The 21,079-nt window shown below is 43.2% G+C and overlaps 1 protein-coding gene across 2 annotated transcripts in view; it reads right to left on the bottom strand.

Annotated features, from left to right (window-relative positions):
* The window catches only part of CACNA2D3 (calcium voltage-gated channel auxiliary subunit alpha2delta 3), a 770,150-nt gene that overhangs the window by 179,403 nt on the left and 569,668 nt on the right, over window positions 1-21,079 (bottom strand). For both annotated transcript variants that reach the window (XM_059937666.1, XM_059937667.1), the window contains exons 14-16: window positions 16,281-16,352; window positions 14,740-14,820; window positions 5,634-5,708 (exon numbers count right to left, since the gene is read on the bottom strand). In XM_059937666.1, the coding sequence (XP_059793649.1) occupies window positions 5,634-5,708; window positions 14,740-14,820; window positions 16,281-16,352 (228 nt within the window). The remainder of the gene's footprint in view (window positions 1-5,633; window positions 5,709-14,739; window positions 14,821-16,280; window positions 16,353-21,079) is intronic.

Below are 21,079 nucleotides of genomic sequence, written 5' to 3'. Positions count from 1 at the left end.
TTATATTGATTGTAAGTTGAAATAATGTGATTTGGGATATACTGGGTTAAATAAAATATAGCCTTAAACTTAATTTCACCTATTTCCTTTTTAGATGTAGCTACTAGAAAATGTTAACTTACACAGGCAGCTCATGTTTGTGGCTTGCATTACATTCTTCCTGGACAGCGCTCGTCTAGACAGATTCTCACTATAATCGCCTGATGATGACCCTGTTATTCATCCATGTGGCTGCAAAGACCAGGCTTCTCGGTCACTCCATCCTCCAGCCACTCTGCCTCCCATTTCTTGAAGAACCAACCAACGTAGCACAGTGAATTTAGCACATCCAAACTGATCTGGGGGCTCCTGGTTCTGGCTCTTTCTAGTCATTTTACCACCTTATCACTTGGTGTCTCACCTTCTTGTTTGTAACATGGGGATATGCACTGCCTCATGGAGAACCCCAGCTCCTCAGCCTGGCACCCCCAGTTGTCTACAATCTGACTTCAGGCTGCCTTCTAGACCCACCTTCCACCCAGGCCTGCCGTCATGCACACCCCTCCCTTGAGCCTCTGGGCCTTTCTACTACTCCAGCATCCTAGGCTTGCTATTAAATTAGTTAATGATTAAAAGCCTTAAGAACTTAAAACACTTCGAACAGTGTCTGCCACACAAAAAGGAATCAACGAATGTGAAAAATATGACTAAGACCAACAACAACAATAACAAATACAAAATGCATCTTCCCTAGTTGTGTCTATGGTTACTCTTACACCCTACATATAAAATCGCATCCATTCTATTTGATTTTGAGTTCTCTGAGGTGGGGCACTTCTCTGCAACCACTCCAAGCAGCTTGCTCAGCCCTACAACATGGTGGCCATCTAGCAAACGTTGAGGGAAGGAATGAAGATTTCTCTTCATCGTTCCCAACTTCCATCTCATCCACCACTACACCCAGTGGCCCATGTGACTGGCTAATTTTCATCCAGAATAGAAACCCTTCAGCATCCTTCCTCATCTTCTGGGCTTGAAGATACAGAGCAAACAGCTTTTGGCAAATGTCAACGTGGGTTTCGTGGAAGTGAGTCCTAGATTTTGCCTGCCCCAGGCTCCTCTGTGGAGGCTTGCCTGTGCTGTGGCTGCTGGAAGGGAGCCTTCTTTGTGTTCTCTTGGTGGTCTGACTAGGCCCACATTCCAGGCCTCCTTGGGAAAGGCAATCAACTCAGATGTCCCTTTCTTCTAAAACCGAGGGGCACATGGATTACCAAAATCTCAAAGAAAATAAGATCATGGCAAAGGTGGTCCCTTCCTAGTCTTATCTCCCTCAATGCTCTGTAGGGCAAAAGAAAAAGAGATATTAGGGGCTCCACATTTTAAGAAAAATCCATAAAGCTCTCAGAGACATGGGAAGAATAAAGTGCAAGAAGAATCAATTTAGACAGTAACTCTAAGTAACTATGCTTTGAAATAGTTTTAACCTGAATGTTAAAGAGGGGCAGAGAACAAGAAAAAAATTCCAGATGTTTAATAACTACTAAAAAAGCGTTCCTCAAGGTCTGACTTGAATCCTTTTTGCTGTGCTACTGTCCTATTCCCCACCCGTGATATGGCCCCCAGCCCACGTTAAGATAGCTCCATCAGCCCCCAGTCTAACACACGGGACCCAGCACACTGGGAACCGGGTTAATGTTTGTTGAATCAACATCAGTTAGTCTACCAGAAGTCACAAGCAGGTGGCAAGGACAGAGTGGCTGAGAAACACTTGGACAAAGACTACAGAGAGCCCACGTATCAACAGAAAAGTCTTACTTGAGCAGCTTTGCCAATTAAACCAAAGCCAGTCTGCTGAGTAAGGCTCCTACATCTGAGCTGTTTTTGGAGATACTTCATGATTCACACCCAAATCATACAAGATGAAAGAAAATACTGGATAAAATCAAGCCAAATGTTAAGTTTGGGGGGAAAATTTTATTGGACAAATAAGAAAAATATTGGTATTGTGCTTCATGAAACCCACTTCTTTCCTCTGCCTGCAGGGGCAGAAACAATCTCAGTGGCAGATGGAGAGGGAATAGGAGTTATTTTAAGTGAGTCTGCTCCATCCTCTGCACTGGCCACAACCTCCCACTCGCACCCACCGTGCTAAGCTAGCAGCCTTGGCCAGAACCGAGGGGAGCATCCATTTGTAACAAGGATTCGATTATATGGCTGGGCTTGGAGAAGGCCAATCAGGTTGGAGTGAGGATTCCCTGCCCGAGCTGGCCAAGGAAGCTGCTGGCGGCTGGCTCTCCCCAGCCGTGCCTGAGGGTCTGACCCGGTGCATTTACATCTGGTGCAGACACCGGGTTTCTCGGGGAAGCACGCCAATTACATTATCCCGAAGGACCCAAAGTAAGAGAAAAGCGAACAGTGGCTTTGGAGGATCCCTTCATCCATTCCCCTCCTGAGTTCCTCCTCTGTGCTGAGTGGCTGGTGGTGAGGGAGAAGGAGGGATGAAGCTTTCTGCTTTTGTTGCTCACGTGAACAAGACAGAGAGAAACAAACCACTTGTATGTGCCAGAGCTGGGGTTATTCCCCCCATATGGATTGATTCTTAACTGTCATTCTTCAGTTACTGCAGCTGCTAGTATATCCTTATTGCTACTCTGAAAACAAACAGACAACAATAGCAACAACAACAAAACCCTTCAGTTTCCTCACGTAGTAGGGCTCACACAGAACATCCCAGTGTAGCTACTGTCTGCTTGTCTTCTAGCTCAGAGTTGGCCCAGAAAATTGAGGGTGTGTGTGTGTGTGTGTGTGTGTGTGTGTGTGTGTGTGAGAGAGAGAGAGAGAGAGAGAGAGAGAGACAGACAGATACAGAGAGACAGAGGGAGGGGGAGAGACAGCAGGCATAAACAGGCTTAGCTGAGGTTGCACAGACTAAGTTGATACCAGGTTCAAAGTAGAACTGCATGCAGACTGCATGATTCCAAGGACTCTGTACCTATTCACTTGTTTGTGTGTGTATACAATCCCTCACCAATGTTTATCATAATAATCTGAACCAATTGAATAATAAAAAGTGTTCTTTAAATCCACCCCCACCCCCAAGCATCCACCACCACCATGTCCTCCCAACCCTTACAGCAGCCAGGCATAGTTCAATAAAATCAATAAAACACAAACAGGGTGCCGTATAACCGCCACTGTCCGCAAAATGTCCTGGGGCCTGCTGTGTCACACAAGGCTCTTTACTTGCATTATCCCATTTACACTGACAACCAGTAATATTATATACATTGGTTATGGCAAGATTACAAGAGAAAATGATGCTCAGAGAGGCTGTGTGACTTGCCCAAAGTCACACAGCTGGGATATGGCAGGACCAGGAATCAAGGACAACTTGTGTACTGCTGAAGTGGAATTCCTTCCACTTCACCGCTGTCTTTTTCCCAGTAAGAAAATGCAAAACTCAAGGCAGGGTCAACACTCACTACTGATCACATTCATATGGGTTAGTTCATGTAATCCTCAATGGTGGGCATCACGCCAAACCTCTTCTAAATATGTCAGGGCCTCAGGGTCACAGACTGATAGATGGGATAGATGGCTCACTGACCTGGCCACTCCTTATGTTCTTATCATGGATCAATTGCAAAATGCTTCATCTGGTTTGGGCTTGGGTTCTCACAAGTGAGATGTGCAGCATTTGCTTGGGTCACCCCATTTATGGGAATTTGACCCTAGCTACCATTTCCAGTGAAATCATTCAGTGCAATGTTTCAACAGTGAGAAGAACAGAAATGACTTGTATTTGTGAGTATTTGCACTGTCAGGAGATGATCAGTGTTGACTGGTTGGCCTGTTTTTATAAGAGCCTTTTGGCTGCCCTCTCAGTGGCCACAGCTCTGGAAAGTGCATGAGATGGATTATTTGCAAACAGACCATTTGCTGCATGACCAGGAGATATAAAAGACCAGAAAGACTTTGTGAGTTGACTGTGCAGATGGGAGCTGCTCATTTCCATTGCTATAGAGAAAGGAAAGGTACCTTGATGACTTCTGACATCTGGTTCCATTTTGTTCCTTCTTTAAAAGCTGATACATGGAAAGTTAATTCATTAACTAGCGGAAGATCCAGGTTTGATTGTTTCATTTACTCTGATCCACTCCAACTTGGAATAAATAAGCACTGGGAGCCCATACTCAGCCACACCAAATACGTAACTCCTACCACCCACCAACAGGCAACCCCAACTGGAAGGCTTAGAAATGGGTAATGTGTTAAGCTTTTTAAACTTAAATATGTTTTTAGACTTAAATATCCTCAAAAAGTTAGTAGCTTTTTCAATCAGACTTTTCAATGATTCTGAGTTATGTTTGGAATTAGCTAACCAGTTAACTCAACCCTTTTTTGATAAAAAGATTGTTGAAGTCAGGTATTACCTTAAGTCCCATCCTGAAGCATGCATATGGGATCCACATGATGTGGCCATGACTCCATTAATACCAGGGCAATTAGAGCGAAGTTGGGTGATGATGGAGCTAAAACATGGACTTTTTCTAAACAATGATTCAAGCGAGGAGCAAACTGGTCCCCACGATGTTTCACCAATAAACATTTGCATAGCAGGCACTGCTGCTATTTTCTAATTTTGATGAAAGGGAAAAAGACATGTGGGGTGGATGTGCGTGCGTGCGTGCGTGTGTGTGTGTATAGCTATAGGAAATGAACTACACTTTCTTAACATTCAAAAGCAGAGTTTACTATGTTACTCTTTATACTTTTATATCTTCTTTAAAATTAGCTAACCGCAGACCGAAAGGGATGTCCTTTTTTCAACACATTATAAGTAGTCCAGGGATGGCAAACATGCGGTGCACTCACTGCCTGTGCCCCTCCAGGGTCCACAGGGGACCAGGGCCTCCCATCTGACAAGCGTGGCTGCCCTTCAGAATCCCCCTCAACACAGCACTGCAGGCAGCCTCTCCCCAGGGATCAGAATGGACCGTGGTATTCTGGGCTGTCCTGGGTTTGACCTAACCCCACTCACTTCAGAGAGAGTGAAAACGATGCTGAAAGAAAATGGTTTACACGTCAGCTCACCAAACTATGCTACTGGATACAGCTTAGGCAGGACAAGGAGAAAATCTCAACTGTTTCAATTAAACACAAAAGGTACTGTTGAATACCTTCAAGGCAGCAGGCACTGGGCTTGGGTAATGTAGTTTGGGGGCAAATCCCATCAGAATAAATTTCCAGGGATCTTGGATCTAATCTGTTGTATCAAATGTAACTTTCAATAAGTTGGTCTCAGACTGAAGTGTTAGAGACCATTTGCTATATAAAGGTATCTATTATGATAGGTTTCAAGCTGTCCAGAGTTTAAAATTTTTCCATATATTGGCAGATGTGAAATAAATATATAAGTACATATAGATATATATGGATTTATATACAAAACCATGATAGTAAATATATTTACCCTACATTATTTACATATTTTATGTCAAAATGCTAGTTATAAACTATTAAAACAACATTTTAGAGACGGTATTATGAATTGAGCGTTTCAAGTGAAAACTGCAAAGTGTAATTACTGTAGAATGGAAGAAAATCTTTTAAAATCATAAAGGGATAAACACAGAAATAAGTATGTCTCTTACCAGTGGTCTGAGTTCTGGATGCGTCAGGATATATCCATTATTTGTGATTGCAAAGGCATAGCCGTGAATCCCTAACTGTAAGAAGAAGTGAGAAAGAAACCTTCATTAGCTTGCTCCCTGGTGAATTCACAAAGCAGAAAGCAGCCCGACATTTAGTAATTTGCAGCTTAAACTTGGCATTCATAACCCTTATCAGCACAATATTTCATTAAAATGAATGCAAGGCGCTGATCCTTGACATTTGGTGGAAATGAAGACCTGTCACAGGATAAGCTCAGCAAATAGCACAATTTAAAATGTCACAGACCCATGTTGCCATCCAAAACCCTTACTCTGATTTATTTAAAACAAAAACAATTATAGTTTTTAAAAAGCAAGTGGCTAATGTTTCTGGAGACCCTATGTCCAAGTGAACAGAATTCTGTCAACCTGGGTGTCTTCTCTCTACCTGAGATAAGGCAAGAGGGGCCTCCCTCTGAGGCACATCTAGGCTCCCTACAATTCCACACCCCTAGGGGCCATCGCAAGCATGCACTCTCCTAGGCAGTCGTTTTCCATAATTCTTCAAGGATAAAAGTGTCCCCACCAGCCTATATAGGAGCCTGCCAACCCTTTTTATATCCTTTCGTCTTTAAATTGTGAGGCTGCCAAGCTTTTCCATGCATGCTTCCATCGACACAAAGCCTGGGTAATTTTCTATGCAGAGCCTCACTTAATTTATGTTTTCTGACTAAATGGGACTATGGGAAATAGTTTGAGAGCAATGAAATGTTTTACTAGCTTTAAAAAGTATGTAATCAAATTTAACACTGCACTTATTTAAATAATAATCCCAGCTTTTTGACAATATTTCTATTACACAGTTGACTGCACCCATTGGCTACAATAAATTTACCTACAAATCATTCATGTATTAAAATGGCCTCTGGCATAGAACCCATACTGATCTCTCTCTCTGAAGAAAGAAAATGTAACCCACTTTTGCCAGAGCAGTGAAAGGGGAGAAGAAAAAGAAATCCTCTGTTTTTTTCCAACGAGTTATTTCATAGTTCTGAGCCCTCGCTGTTACTTTTCTTGGAAATTCTCTGCTGCTCACATTCTTGAATATGATACTATTAAATGATCCAGACAACAGAGTTTACAAACCAAGAATGACCCTGTCTGCTTGTTAGCTTAACGTCAAGGTGATGTGAAATTAACTTCAGAGAATTTAACACCAGAAATTAAAAGTTTTCCTTGCATTACATAAAGTAAATATGCACATGGTAGTCAAGGGCAACAGGCATTTTCTTCTGGAGTTACCTTGCAAAGCAAGTCTTAATAAGATTCTACTTGATTCTAATGATAAAAGTGTATTTCATTATGCTGTGAAAGATAAACCAGCTATCCTCTGAGATGTAGATCATCTCTTTCATCTTGTCTCTTGGAAAAAATGTCAGACACAGTCAACACTGCATTAATTACCTTTATTTATGTCCCAGTTTAATATGGACTGCAGGGGTCAAAAAAGACTCAGAGAGTTTGACTTTTTCCATTAAAGGCAAAAGTGGTATTTGGTTGGAAATTCAAACTCACAATGAGAACAAACAAATAATATTTTATAGTCAACTAATACATTCAGTGCCTTCTAATTTACATTCCTTCACTTCTTGGTTTGCTTGTAGGAAGTAATACTCAAAAGAAGGTAAAACTCCATGCATATGCCCCCCTAATGCCCTCTACTTTTCTTGTGTCAAAATGATAATAATCAATTATTTGTGAGGTTGACTATAAGTAATCAAGGCATCGGTCAAGGCCTTTAATTATTTAATGCCTGTCTCCCTGCCAGAATATAAGTTCTGTGACAGCCAAGGTCATACCATGTGGTTATGGAGGGGTGGCTGGGATGGAGGGAAGAGGGGTAGAGAAAGGAGAAAGCAGAAAAGGAGGAAGGAGGGAAACAAAAGAAACTGAATTGAGTGCAGATCCTACAAAGCTATCCTAAACTCTCCACTTCCTCCCTGGGATGCAGAGACTGAGCTGACCTTCCCACACAATGTCCTCTACTCACTGTTTAACTGCCATCTCTGCTTCCTTGTTGCTCACTCATGCCCGACCCTACTAGAGTCTGCCTCTGCTGTGACCGAGGCCTCGCCTACCAAGATGCCACCAGAACTCCTTTCTTTACAGTTGCCAGTGGCCTCCTAACTGCCAAACCCCATAGAAAGCTCTCTCTCTTCCTGGTTGTATTAGCCAACTGCCCCCTCCTCCTTGACACTCTCTAGTCCCTCAGCTGCCAGGACCCACATTCCCGGGTCTCCTCCCTTTCACAGGACCCTCATCCTCCACCCACCCTGGAAGCATTCATTTTCCCTAAGTTTCTGTCCCCAGTGTCCCTTGTCTGCTTTAGCTCTCTCTCCCCCAACACGATTCATTAACCACCTGGATGCTGTTGATCTCCAGATCTGTGCTCCAGCCTTGGCCTCTCCCCTCAGCGGCAGATCCCAGTATCCAAGTGTGTGTCGGCCATCTCTGCCTGGACATCCCACGGGCGCCCCAGACTCACCCAGTCCAGCATGGTGGCTCTTTCCCTTAGCGCTGCTCTTCCTGCTCTTCTCTCTCAGTCGGTGGCACCACCAACCACCCAGACTCCCAAGCTGCAAACTCCTTTTTCTGTTTCATCCCCAACTTCTTGACCTAAGTAATTACTAATTTTTCCTCCAGAAATCACTCAGATTCAACTCTGCTTCCCCACCCTACCATTCATGTAGATTTAATATAACAGATTGCCATAATGGTCCTACCTGCTCTTCCTGCCTCAAAGCTTGGCCCCAACAAAGTCATCCTTCAGATTAATCAAAGTCAAAGGTAACTCTGACTCTGTTGCTCCCCTTTGTAAAACCCACTAAAGACCTCCATGGGTCTTTAAGATAAAGATAAAATCCATGGGCCCAGCCATCAAGTCTCTCTGGGGTCTGGCCCCTACCTAGTTACCCAGCACTGCCTTCTTTCACTCATTGCCTCTCAAGGGCACACGGCAGCGACACCACCACCCCTGCAGTTGTTTTCTCCCACTCAGACTTTTACTCACACAGTGTGAGCTGCCCAGAGCACTGCTCCTTCCCACCTCCCCTGAGCTAATTCTCACCCATGCTATGAGCTCAGCCTCAGGATCTTCTCTTATAAAAGGTCTCTCCTGTTGCACCGTCCTTTCCATACCATGTCTCCATAAAACCCTGAGAATTTTTTCCATTATTACCTTCACCCTAATACATGAAAATGCTACACTTACTTTTCTGCCTGCTTCTCAACCCTAGCTGGTTGTCTTTCTTTCCTCTGCCTTGTTCTAGATAAGGCAGCGCCTCCCCCATAAGAATGGGCTCTTTGTGGGGAAGGAATCATCTCACTCATTTCTGACTTCTCCAGTCTCTAGCATAATGTCTAACACATGACAGGTGCTCCAGTTAAGGTTTGCATGTATTTAAGACATTCACTACTTTACCCAAATATTACCTAGTTCATCTTTAAAGTTTGAGCTAAAGTAAATATTGAACATGAGCTGAAAAGTAGAAGCTGATTTGCTATCGGAGGTACATAGTCAGTCCTCCTCAAGCCTGTACCTGAGAAAGTCTTCTGACATTCAGAAACTATCTGGTTAACATCCTTCCCAGGAGAACAGTCTGAGAAAACAACATCAGAATGTTTTGTTGGTTGGTTGATGGCATATGGATATAACCTAATGTAGATGTAAGAACAGAAACTGAGCAAATCTCAAAACACATTCTGTGGATGAGTCTCTCAGAAACCTTAAACTTGTGTATGGCAATGTCCAAAATTTGTTTTGGGTCCCAAATCAATATGCAGATGAAATCTCTAATTTTTGTTTCATCTGAAATAGAACCAGTCTTCCTGTCCATTCTAATGTGCAGTCCCGTGGAGTAATAAGAGAACAGATGGGACACAAGGCCTTCCAGCACTTGGGGCTGCCAAAGGGGCCCTCGTCCCGAATCATACTCTTCTGGAGGCCAGGAGCCTCAAGATCCAACAGCCCGGGGAAGGAGGTGCTTCCCTTCCAAGTGCAGAGACTTTGGGCTAATGAAGTGAACCCAATTATAAAATGGCTCATTACATTAACAGGGGCTGTGGTGTCTGGAAATTATTGCTGGGATGTCTGGAATTCTTAATAAAAAGTACAGGAAGTCCGATTGCTTGTGGGAAAATCTATGAAGCTAAGGGAAAAAAAAGAATTCTATCTTCTGGGAAAACCCCAAGAGCAGACTCGTCTTTACAAGGTGTTAATCAAGAGAAAAAGGTGTAATTTGCACTCTGCTCCCTGGAGCTCTCCTCTCCTAGATGAGAGAGCCATGTTCAACCACGGCTCACTCTGCCTGCCATGCACACCTTTTTCCCAAGGCTCTTGGGGGAACCAGAGGAAGGATAACTTAGATTAAGGTATGTCATAGCTGGGTCTCTCGTTCCCAGACCTTAGGAAAAGCCTAAAACAGAAGTGCCTGTATTTCAGACACTGCTGGTTAATTTTCTGTAGCTGATCTTCCTCTATCCCCTTATTATACTTTGTTTCATTTATCTTTTACTAGCTGAGTTATACTGAGAAAGTTATTTCACATATCCTCATCTAAAAACGGGGCCAAGTGGTACCCACTTCATGGGAGTGTAATAAGGATTCAGTGGGAATAGTGGGTATAAAGCACTTTTACCATACCAAACACATAGTAAAAAGTTCAATGAATGCTTTATTGTATTATTTTAGCTACTAATATTATTTTTAATATTTTAACTATTATTTAAACTATTACTATTATTGTCCTTTATTGTTCCTAATGGCTCTAGGGTAATAAAGGCTAAAAGTTTGGATTGCTAGTTGTGAGACTTGGTGAGATATTTAAACCTTCTGAGCCTCTGTTTCTTTAGCCAAGGGTAATAGCAGTGTCTACCTATTATTAAGTGAGATATGCTATAAAGAGCTTAGTACATTGCCTAGTAGAGGAAGCTTTGAGAAACAGATTCACAGCGTAATTGTTATCAGTTCCTATATGTTCACACTTTCTTGATTTACTGGGCATATATTAAATAGTGGCCCTATATATGGGCTTCTACATCTTCTTATATGGTGCAAGAGGATTAAGAGTGGTAAGGAAGGTGGGATGCCCTTCCTTAAACAGTAAGCCAGCAATTCTGGGCACCTAAGTCTGGGGATTTCAATAAAAGTAAAGTCCACTATCTTTAGGGGCCTCAAATACCTCCCTAATCCCCTGAGTTTCCATCTCGGGCAGCTATACTGTTTCCAACATGTGCTTATGTGAGTTTGGATCAACCAGATGTCCTATCATGCTCTGGAAACTTAACTTCAACTGTAAAAGCCTTGTTGTTGAATGAACCTGGTTGTCAGGGCTCCAGGGTGACAGTAGGAAGACTTTTGTCATCTCAGTAAACCCAATCAGGAAAGTTCTTTTGTTAAGGAGGCCACCTTTTGTAAGCCTGATTTTGGATTAGAGTTCATTTCCTCTTATCATGAAGGTAGCTTTCTAATTTGATCACCTAAATGGAATTAGCATATGGGAAGAGACATGCCTTGCTTGTTTAAAGAAGTTTCCTCTTCTAGGCGTGGAGCATTGCTAAGGACCAGCTAGGAAGCGCTGGGAAGAACTTAACCTTCTGGGTTCTCTGAGAAGCCTGGGCCAACAGGTGAGGGTGCAGCATAGGCTTATGGAGGGTGGTGATGGCGCTGATGTCCAGGGCTAAGGGGAGCCCTAGGAGGCAGGGATACATACCCCAAGTCTGAACAATCCCCTATGGTCCTCACTCCTCAGCCCTCCATCATTTTCCCATGGCCTATTTTGCTTCCTTAGGAAAAACAGTGTAGAGCGAGATGATTTTAGGTGGCATACAGGGCCTGTGTTAAACTTTATAGCCAGAACCACTAGTAAGAGTCAGCCCTTTTAAAAATTTCTTCCATCCTTCTAATTATATCAAAAAAAACCTTTCCATTAGTATATCTTTAACATTTGCCTTTAATACTAACTTCAAAAAAAAAGAGAGAACAGACTTCAAGTTCAGAACCTTGGAATCAATCAATTATTTAATACTATTATTTATTTTTTATAATTTTTTTTACAATTATCTTCTATAATGCAAATTGACATTAGCTTTTCTTTTTAGAAATGATGTGTTTCCTATCAAAATTTAGTTAAGTGAAGAAAGTTTCAGGCTGATTTACAAGTCAAGTATTAAGTAAATAATGGTGCAGAGAGTATATGAAGTAGTATGTGAATGGCTTAGATCTGCTCTAAGAATGTGGGTCTAGGCTCAAATCACACTCACCACTTCCTACTTATGTAGCCCTGAGCTCTGTGAACATAAGCCCTGCAAACCTGAGTTTCCTTATGAGTAGAATGGATACAACAGCACTGCACTTACCTGAGGAAGGTTTCACAACATGATGGGGGTAATGTTCTTTGCACAGAACCGAGTACTGGGCAAATGTTATCTGCTAATATTATACCTTGAGACATCCCATTTTGTACCACAAAATGGTGTTTTTTTAAATAGGTGTTTTCTGCACCTGTCACTTTGCATCCAGCCCTCTGAGGGGTGACCTGATCAATTTGGCTGCAGTCATCCATTTAGCTGACTTGCTTGGATAAGGGTTTCCTGTGATGCCTGGTGATCTGTTCTCTTGCTCTTACCCTGGCCCTCTGTCAAAAGGTGGACCTATCCTTGTCGTCAAACTTAAGAATCTTGCCTAACACACATGACCTTGTATCATAAGCCTTTCCCCGTGTCTTTCAAAATTCTTGGAAAACCCCACTTTCAAAGGTGGCTGAGGATCCCAGCATGTGGCTGCCTAGCCCATTGTTCAGTTAACCCATCGTTCTGTTGGGCATTCTGGGTTAGCAAAGGACCAGTGGATGTGAAGCCACAGGTGTCAGAATCTGGGGTAGGAAAGGTGTCAATAGCTCTCTGCAAGCAGTACCCCCTGTGGAAGAGGGCTGCAGGTACCAGGGGCTGGGGGTCAAACCTGTCCTCTTGACTAGTGTGTTACCATTGCTCCTGACTGATGACAGTGGTCAATGCTTCACACATGTCTACAAGCAGGTTCTATTGTTATCACCATTGGACAGAGAGGAACTAAGGATTTGAGAGAGTTGTCCATACCCAGCTCCTCAGTGATGGAGCTGAACTCCACATGTATCTGCTTCCAGAGCACTAACCACTGCCTCTTCCTGCCAAGGCCCAGGAAGAAAGGCCTCTCACAACTGTGGTGAGGCAGGTTCAGCACATCAGGGAATGAGGTGGTAAGGGAGGGGGCCCTGCCAGTTAGCCAAGAATCTCAGATTCCCAGCCCAAAGGAGCTTGCCTCCCTCCAGATGGGAACAAAAAGAACCCTCGTCAGTCTGTGAGTGGGTCAGAGATGGAGATGGGCGAGCTGGTCTGCTTCGTGTTGGGGGAAGAGGGGACAGGTATGGTTTCGACCCTTGTGCAGTCAGGGGAACCATGTCAGTCCATGAACTCCTCCTAGGACAAGGAGCAGGGGCTGCTTTCTGCCCCCCTGCACTCCCATGCATGCATACACAGAGACGGCTCTTGGGCGGTTCCATAGCACTGGGAAAGGGCTTCAGGGGACCTTCCTCTTCTCACCTCTTGATTTGCTTTTCTGGGGAGCCCCCACTAGGGAACAGGTGAGAGTTTTCTGCATGGGGTTCAAGGACTCTCTGGGCCATCTTTTTAAAAGGAAAACCTGGTCATGTTACTCCCCTGGCTAACCTATGTACCAGAAAAATATAATGACCATATCTCAATTTACGACTTCACATGTGGCTGTTCAGGCTGAGGTTAGAAGAGATAATTAAGAAAGAGTGCCAGTCAAATGAAATTTAAAAAGATCTGTTCAGTAATTGTGCAGGTGGTACAAAGAAAAGACAATGTGTTACGATGGTGGGAAGCAAAAGGCTGAAGCTGGGACAACACTGCTCTAAAGGTAGTGGAGTGTGAACTTGACTTGGATGGAAACCAGGCTCCTGGCATGTCCGTTGCTCTAATTTCGTTAAAGTGCTTATTTAACCATAGCAGCCAAAGAACATAAATACCAAGTAATATCATCCCTGTGGACCACAAAATGGTTACTGCCACCATGTCCCCTTCATAGCAACTTGCCACCTCCTGCACCCAGCCTAGGTGGCAGTGCAGTCTGTCACTGTGTGTGCCTGCCTGCCCCAGACAGGGCAGATCCAATCCGCGGACCTCTGGGAAATCATGTGGAGCTTGGGGTGCTTGTTCTCATGGAAAGACGTTGGGCTGCGGGTGGCACTGGGATGACCCATTAGAGCCCCTCTTTCCCCAAATGTGGAAGAACTAGATAAACCAAAGAGTAGTTCTGGGAACAGAGTGCTGGGAATACAGCCAGGTAAGGGGGAAAGCATGACCCTCTCTCCCGAGGCAGGGCTGGCCTCACACGCAGAGCTGGTTCTAGCATATCCACCCCCCGCCCCACCCTTTTCTGAGCCCTTTCCATCTAGTGTTTCTTTTCCATGTTGTTCTGAACTCCCAAGGCAGTGGCCTACCAAGGCCTGCCCTAATCTCTTTGTTCCAAAATTACCTACTCCACCCTCTCAACTATCCCCAGAATTTAAAACAAACTTACAATTCCCTTAGTGCCATAGGTTTAATGCAGCATTAGGAAAGGAATATTAATTTGTACCCCATCACCTTCCAAGATAAAGGGAATACATAGTCGAGAGTCAGAGACCCCTTTTCTTTGTGCCTCACTGGGTTCCTGTTAAGAAGTAACAGATTTTAGAGGGTCCTCAGATTGGGGTGAGTCAAGATTGGCTTAGAAAACCATCAGAGATGTAAGACCTGTGGAGAACTGCACAGACTTGTGTAGATTTCCACAGACTCACACAAACCTGGGTAGGCACATGTAGACCTAATCAGACCTGCCTGGACTATTATTATTCTAACAAAACAAAACAAAACAAAACAAAGCAGAGCCCTCTAGAAAGACAGTAGAAGGGCCTCTTTCCTTCGTGTTTTCCTTGTCACTATGGCAGGTTGTGAAATTATCTTGTGCATTTGGCCCTTGACTATTAATTACGTGATGCATTACCTTGTATTTGGGGATGGTCTTCAGAAGTTCTTTCACTGGGACATCTGTGCCGACCACACCCAGAAGAATGCCTTTCGATCTCTGTTGAAACGAAACATTAAACAATACCAACAATAGTATGTTAATTTGGTAGAAGAAATAGAACCTCCTGAAAAGCCACACACCATGTATCACTGTCTGGTGCCTTCTTCAAACTGAGAGAGATTGAAGATTAACCTGGATCTCTATGAGGGAACCTCTTCTATTCCCCATCCGCTACCCAAAATATTCCTAGGCAAGAATGGTAGCTTCTCAGGCCAAACATTACCTACTATATATCCCTCAACACACACCCATACCAAGACACCCTGAAAACTATTTTCTTCTCTCTCCTGAAAATCAAGAATCTTAAGAAGCTAAGGACTTATGATCATTAATCAGCTTCTCTTATGGAAACTTTTTATAGGAAACACTTAACATGTTAACTACTTTCTCAATTTACACTGCCATCTGGTGCCCATGAGAGAGAGACTAAATAGCCAGAGAAAGATGCAATAACCCTAACACATATTTAGCAGCAAGTTGGAATCAAGGACTAAGGGGAAGGAATAGGCCTCCAGGGTCCCAGGTCCCAAGGTCAATGTGGTGTACTAAACTTTCTAATGTCAGAAAGGGCCTTCTAGAAGAAAATACACATCGTTGTTGTCTGTTGTTTCCCCCCAATTCAAGTGTCCCCAGAACCTCAGGCTGTGTTATTTGGAAATAGGGCCTTTGTAGATGTAACTAATTAAGGATCTCAAGGTAAAATCATCCTGGATGTAGGATGGGGCTTATATCCAATGATTTGTGTCGTTATAAGAAGAAGAGAGGACAGAGAGATAAGGAGAGAAGAAGGCCACGTGAAGACAGAGGTGGAGATTGGAGTTATGCTGCCACAAACCAAGGAAGTTCTGGGGCCACTGGAAGAGGCAAGGAAGGAGTTTTCCCTAGAACTGACTCCTTGATTTTGGACTTCTAGCCTCTGGAATTGTGAGAATACATTTCTATTGTTGTAAGCCATCCCGTTTGGGGCACTTTGTTGCCACAGCCCTGGGAATCTAATTCAAGGCTGGTACCTGTAAATCAGAGAGAGGTTAACCCACCACAATCAAGGATTCTTTCTGGGGGTTTCCTTCCCCTGGTCATTTAAACACTTAAATTTTGGAAGAGTGCTACAAACTGTAAAATGATGCCTGCTTGAATTCCTCTCATCTATTCTTTTTTTTCTGGCTGTGCTGGCTCTTAGTTGCGGCATGAAGGATCTAGTTCCCTGATCAGGGATCAAACCTGGGGCCCCTGCATTGGGAGCACAGACCGCTAACCACTGGACCACCAGGGAAGTCTCATCTCTCATCTATTCTTGATTTCATGATGCTACCAGCAGGATTAAAAGTGAGGAAAAATTATACACCCTCCATCCTTAAATTAAATGAGTAAATAAAGAGCACCAAAGCTTGAGTCAGAGGGGGTCTGAGATAACAACGCTCCTAGCATCAAGTAGGAAATCCAGTCACTGTACTCACAGTTTCGTTCTGCTTACTAAACACAGGCATGGCGACCGTGGTCATCAGGACGGGGCCCTGATCATTGGCAAGCTGGATGGAGACAGAAAAGCCAGTTACCTGAGAATGATCTGGGATAAATAGTGCTGGAGGCCATACCCTTTGACTATCTCATCCTTTCCTGACCAGGGGCTGTTGGGAATGGACCAGGGTCCACTTGAGCCTTTATAGCGTAGGTGGGAGTGCAACATTCCTCCACCCTGACTTATAGGTGAAGATCCCAGCCCCTCCTCCCCAGCAGGGGAAACAACGTCAGTTACCATCAGTCACTCCAGCTGATCTGTTTACTGCATTCAGCTATTTGAGTTCAAATAAAGCCCTGTTTTAATCTCAGTGATTCATTTTATTTTATTACTACAGACTGATTTTACTGTTTTACTTTGCAGACTTTTATGTTCAATATGTGCAATATTAATGCTTCTCCTTAATCTGGAAATTGAGGATCAGAAAGCATGAGCATAAGGGGTTTTATGAGTTGCCCCTGCTGGAAACAATGGAATCTGGAAGCATTTATTCTCCCCAAGGTAGCTGAGTCATGGCCTTTTTGAACTTCTGCATATCTCTGTATGCCAGTCCCAGATGGAAAACAAACAAAATAAAAAAATAATTTGATCAGCTCATCTTTAAATCACTGGTAAGAAGCTGAATATCCCTCCCAGAAGAACAACCCTTGAAATTTGGCACATAATACACTTCTGTAACTCACTGAATTGCATACAAATGCATTGAGACCACCATCACATCCGTCCTTCACAACAGTGTTAGGAGAAAGGCAGGAACCCCTACTCTGCCCCATTAACAAATGGGGAAACTGAGTCCTGGACCACAGTAGGCTTTGGTCCAAGACAAACCTCGCTCTAATTCTCAGCTTTGAATCTTTATGAACTGCATTATCTAAGCCTTCATGTCCTCATATGAAATAATGCCAACTATTCCCCAGCATTGTTGCCATGAAGATAAAATGTGAAACTGCCCAGCAAGGTACCTGGCATCTGCAGGTGCTCAAAAGATGCTAGTTTCCTTTCCCTGCCTTCAAGGTCACATGGCTAGCAAGTAGCAGAGTCTCCAGTAAGATCAAGGCATGTGGCACTGCGGATAGAGACCAAAATTGGCAAGTCTGGTGGGAGAGGTTTACTTCCTGGTTTCACAGCCCATTCAAGCTTCAAATGAAGCAATCTGTGAATAAGAATCCACTATCTTCAGTCTAGAGTGTTTTCTGATGTTTGGGCACTTCTCTGTCACTTTAATTCCAAAGAAAAAGCAGATGTTGCTCCCTCAGTCTTCTTGGGAAAAGGCATTATAAAGAGAAGATCCTAAAATTTAGAGGTCCCCATGGACTGAGGTCCCCACGGACTGACTGGCCTCCTGAGAAAAGGTCATTAAACTCAGTCAATCTTCTACCAGTCTTGTTCTTCCAATAGGTTATTTAAGCAATAGGACCTCAATTACTTGTAATATGGTACACAGAATGGCAGTACCTCTGGCACCTGAGTGCCCTAGAAATGCATAATCCCAAGCCCTCTCTCGATTCTCTGAATCTGAATCTTCATTTCAATAGTTAGTATGCATATTAAAATCCAAGAAGCACTGTTAAAAGGCAATGCTCTCCACCATCAATAACCATGATAGTTAAAGAGAAACTTATATGCGTTGGGAAAACTCCTAACAGGGATAGAGGAGGCCATGTTTTTATTAGTTTTACCTCTATATCAAGATGGGCCTATATTCCTCCATGACAAGCAAAACAACACAAGAATCTCAAGATCCCTCAAAGACTGGGAATTCATGATGTGATGGTTAATTTTATGTGGCAACTTGGTTAGGCAACGGTGCCAGCTGTTTGATCAAACACCAGTCTAGATGTTGTTGTGAATGTATTTTTTAGATGCGATTAACATTTAAATCAGTTGGTTTTAGAGATGGCCAAAATGGTGGAGTAGGAAGACCCAGAGCTCGCCTCCTCCAAAAGGACACACCAAAATTACAACTACTTACAGAGCAACTATCTATGAGAACAAACTAAAGATAGCAGAAAAGATTTTCCACAACGAAAGACATAAAGGAGGAACCACAACGAGATGGATAGGAAGGGCGGAGACGTGGTAAAAGTCAAGACCCATACCTCCAGGTCAGCAACCTACAAACAGGAGGAGTATCACAATCGCAGAGGTCCTCCCCAAGGAGCCAGTGGTCTGAGCTCCACAGCAGGCTGCTCATCCCAGGGATCCTACACTGGGAAGACAAGACCCCAGAACGTCTGGCTTTGAAAACCAGCAGGGCTTATGTTTAGGGGAGCCGTAGAGTTACAGGACATGGAGGCTCTGCTCTTAAAGAGTGCTCGCAAAATCTCACACTTTCCAGGTCCCAGCACAGAGGCAGTAGTTTAAAAGAAGCCTAGGTCAGACCCATTTGCTGACCTTGGAGAGCTTCCTGGAGAGGCAGCAGGCAATTGGGACTCCCCCTGCACATAGAGATGCTGGCAGCAGCCATTTTCAGGAGCTTGTTCCACAACAACACTGGCACTGGCAAGCCCCGTTTTGGAATCCTCCCTCTAGCCTAGAGCAACAGGGACCCAGCCCCACCCAACAGCGGGCTGGTAGCACCCTGAGCACCTTGGGGCTGTGCAGAGAGCCACATGCAGGGATAGAGCTGGAGGGATCATGCTCCCTCATTTCAAACTATACTACAAAAGGTACAGTCATGAAAATATTATGGTACCGGCACACGAAAAAAGACACATAGATCAATGGAACAGAATAGAGAGCCCAGAAATGAAACCACACTTATATGGGTTCATTATATGAATAATTATATGGGCAATTAATCTATGACAAAGGAGGCAAGACTATACAATGGGGAAAAGACAGCCTTTTCAATAAATGGTATTAGGGAAACTGGACAGCTACATGCAAAAGAATCAAACTGGACAGTCTCACATCATATACAAAAGTAGACTAAAAATGAGTTAAAGACTTAAATGTAAGACCTGAAATCATAAAACTCCTAGACAAAAAACAGGCAGTATGGTTTTTGACATTGGTCTTAGCAATTTTTTTTGGATGTGTTTCCTCAGGCAAGAAAAACAAAAGCAAAAATAAACAAATGGGACTCATCAAACTAAAAAGCTTTTACAGAGCAAAATAAACTATCAACAAAAAAGAAAAGGCAGCCTACTGAATGGGAGGAGATACTTGCAAATTATATATCCGATAAGGCATTAATTTCCAAAATATACAAATAACACATACACTCAACATCAAATAAACAAACAACCAGACTGAAGAATGGGCACAGGACCTGAATAGACGTTTTCCCAAATTAGACAAACAGATGGACAACAGGCACATGAAAAGATGCTCAGCATCGCTATTACAGAAATGTAAATCAAAACCACAATGAGGTATCACCTCATCCCTGTTAGTGAATGGTTATTATCAAAAAGATAACAAGTAACAAGTGTTGGTGAGGATGTGAAGAAAAGGGAAGCCTTGTGCACTGTTGGGGTTGTAAGTTGGTGCAGCCACTGTGAAAAACAGTATGGAGGCTCATCAAAAAAATAAAAATAGAACTGCCGGGAATTCCCTAGTGGTCCAGTGATTAGGATTCCATGCTTTCACGGCTGAGGGCTCAGGTACAGTCCCTGATCTGGGAACTAAGATCCCACAAGTCACGTAGCACAGCCTCCCTCTCTCCCTCCCTCCCTCTGTGTGTGTGTGGATGTGTGTATACTTACCTTACATTTAAGAAAAAAAATACATATATATCTCATATGGTTCTCTTTCTCTGGAGAATCCTGAGTAATACACATTGTAATCATGTAATCTATTATTTGGGACAGCCTTATTTTGGTGTTAGTATAAATAAACAAACTTGATGTATCATATTAAGAACCAAATAATATTAACTATGAGATGATGCTGACAGTTATTGTTGCCAGGAACCAAACCAACTGGTATATAACAGTTTGTGGAACCATGGTTCCAACATCTTGCTAAAAATACTTAAAGTATACTATGGCCATCAATGGGGGCATGCAAGGCCATTTTCAAAGGCAGAACCAACCCACGATAAACATCTCCCTCAGAATCAGAAATCTTCCCATATTCTGACTCCCTGATTAATCCTTAATGCTACAAAGAAAACTGAGTTGAGCTGATCCATAACCCTGGGCAACTTCCACTTTGCAACTCAAATCAAAATTTCAAGCAATGCCAACATGTATCACGGATAAAATCAAAACATACCATTGACAATAATGAGAAATGAAGCTTTTTTCCTGTAAACAGTAAAAATCAGTTATAAATCACTGGTACTTGTCCTGGCATAAATACAAGATCACGGGAAACTAACTTCCAAATATTAAGGCCAGAATATAGTAACAACTTCACTCAGGGGCTAATTCCAAATATAATTACTGCATCGTTACTTAAAATTTTCAAAAAACCCATAATATTACATTTGTACAGAAACCACTCATTTCTAACCAGCCCCAGGTAAACAAGGGAAATGCAGTGAACTCAGTCTAGCCACTGCTATGAGCTCACATGTTCATCTTTCAGGGACAATTCTGGCCCAGATTTGCACTGGCTTGGCCAGAACCCTAACCTGTAGCCTTTCTGATGTTATACCAGCTCATCAGTATGGCCATGAGGGCTGGCAGCACTCTGGAAATATGACTTGCACAACATGAAGATGCTCTTCTGCACCCACCAGATCCATCTTTCCCACTTTCCACTGGGTCTGGGTTCTGTGAATCTTAA

Source organism: Balaenoptera ricei, chromosome 11 (genome assembly GCF_028023285.1).
Source record: "Balaenoptera ricei isolate mBalRic1 chromosome 11, mBalRic1.hap2, whole genome shotgun sequence".
NCBI lineage: Eukaryota > Metazoa > Chordata > Mammalia > Artiodactyla > Balaenopteridae > Balaenoptera > Balaenoptera ricei.
The sequence above is the reverse complement of the archived record's forward strand: the minus strand, read 5'-3'. Positions and strand labels throughout refer to the sequence as shown.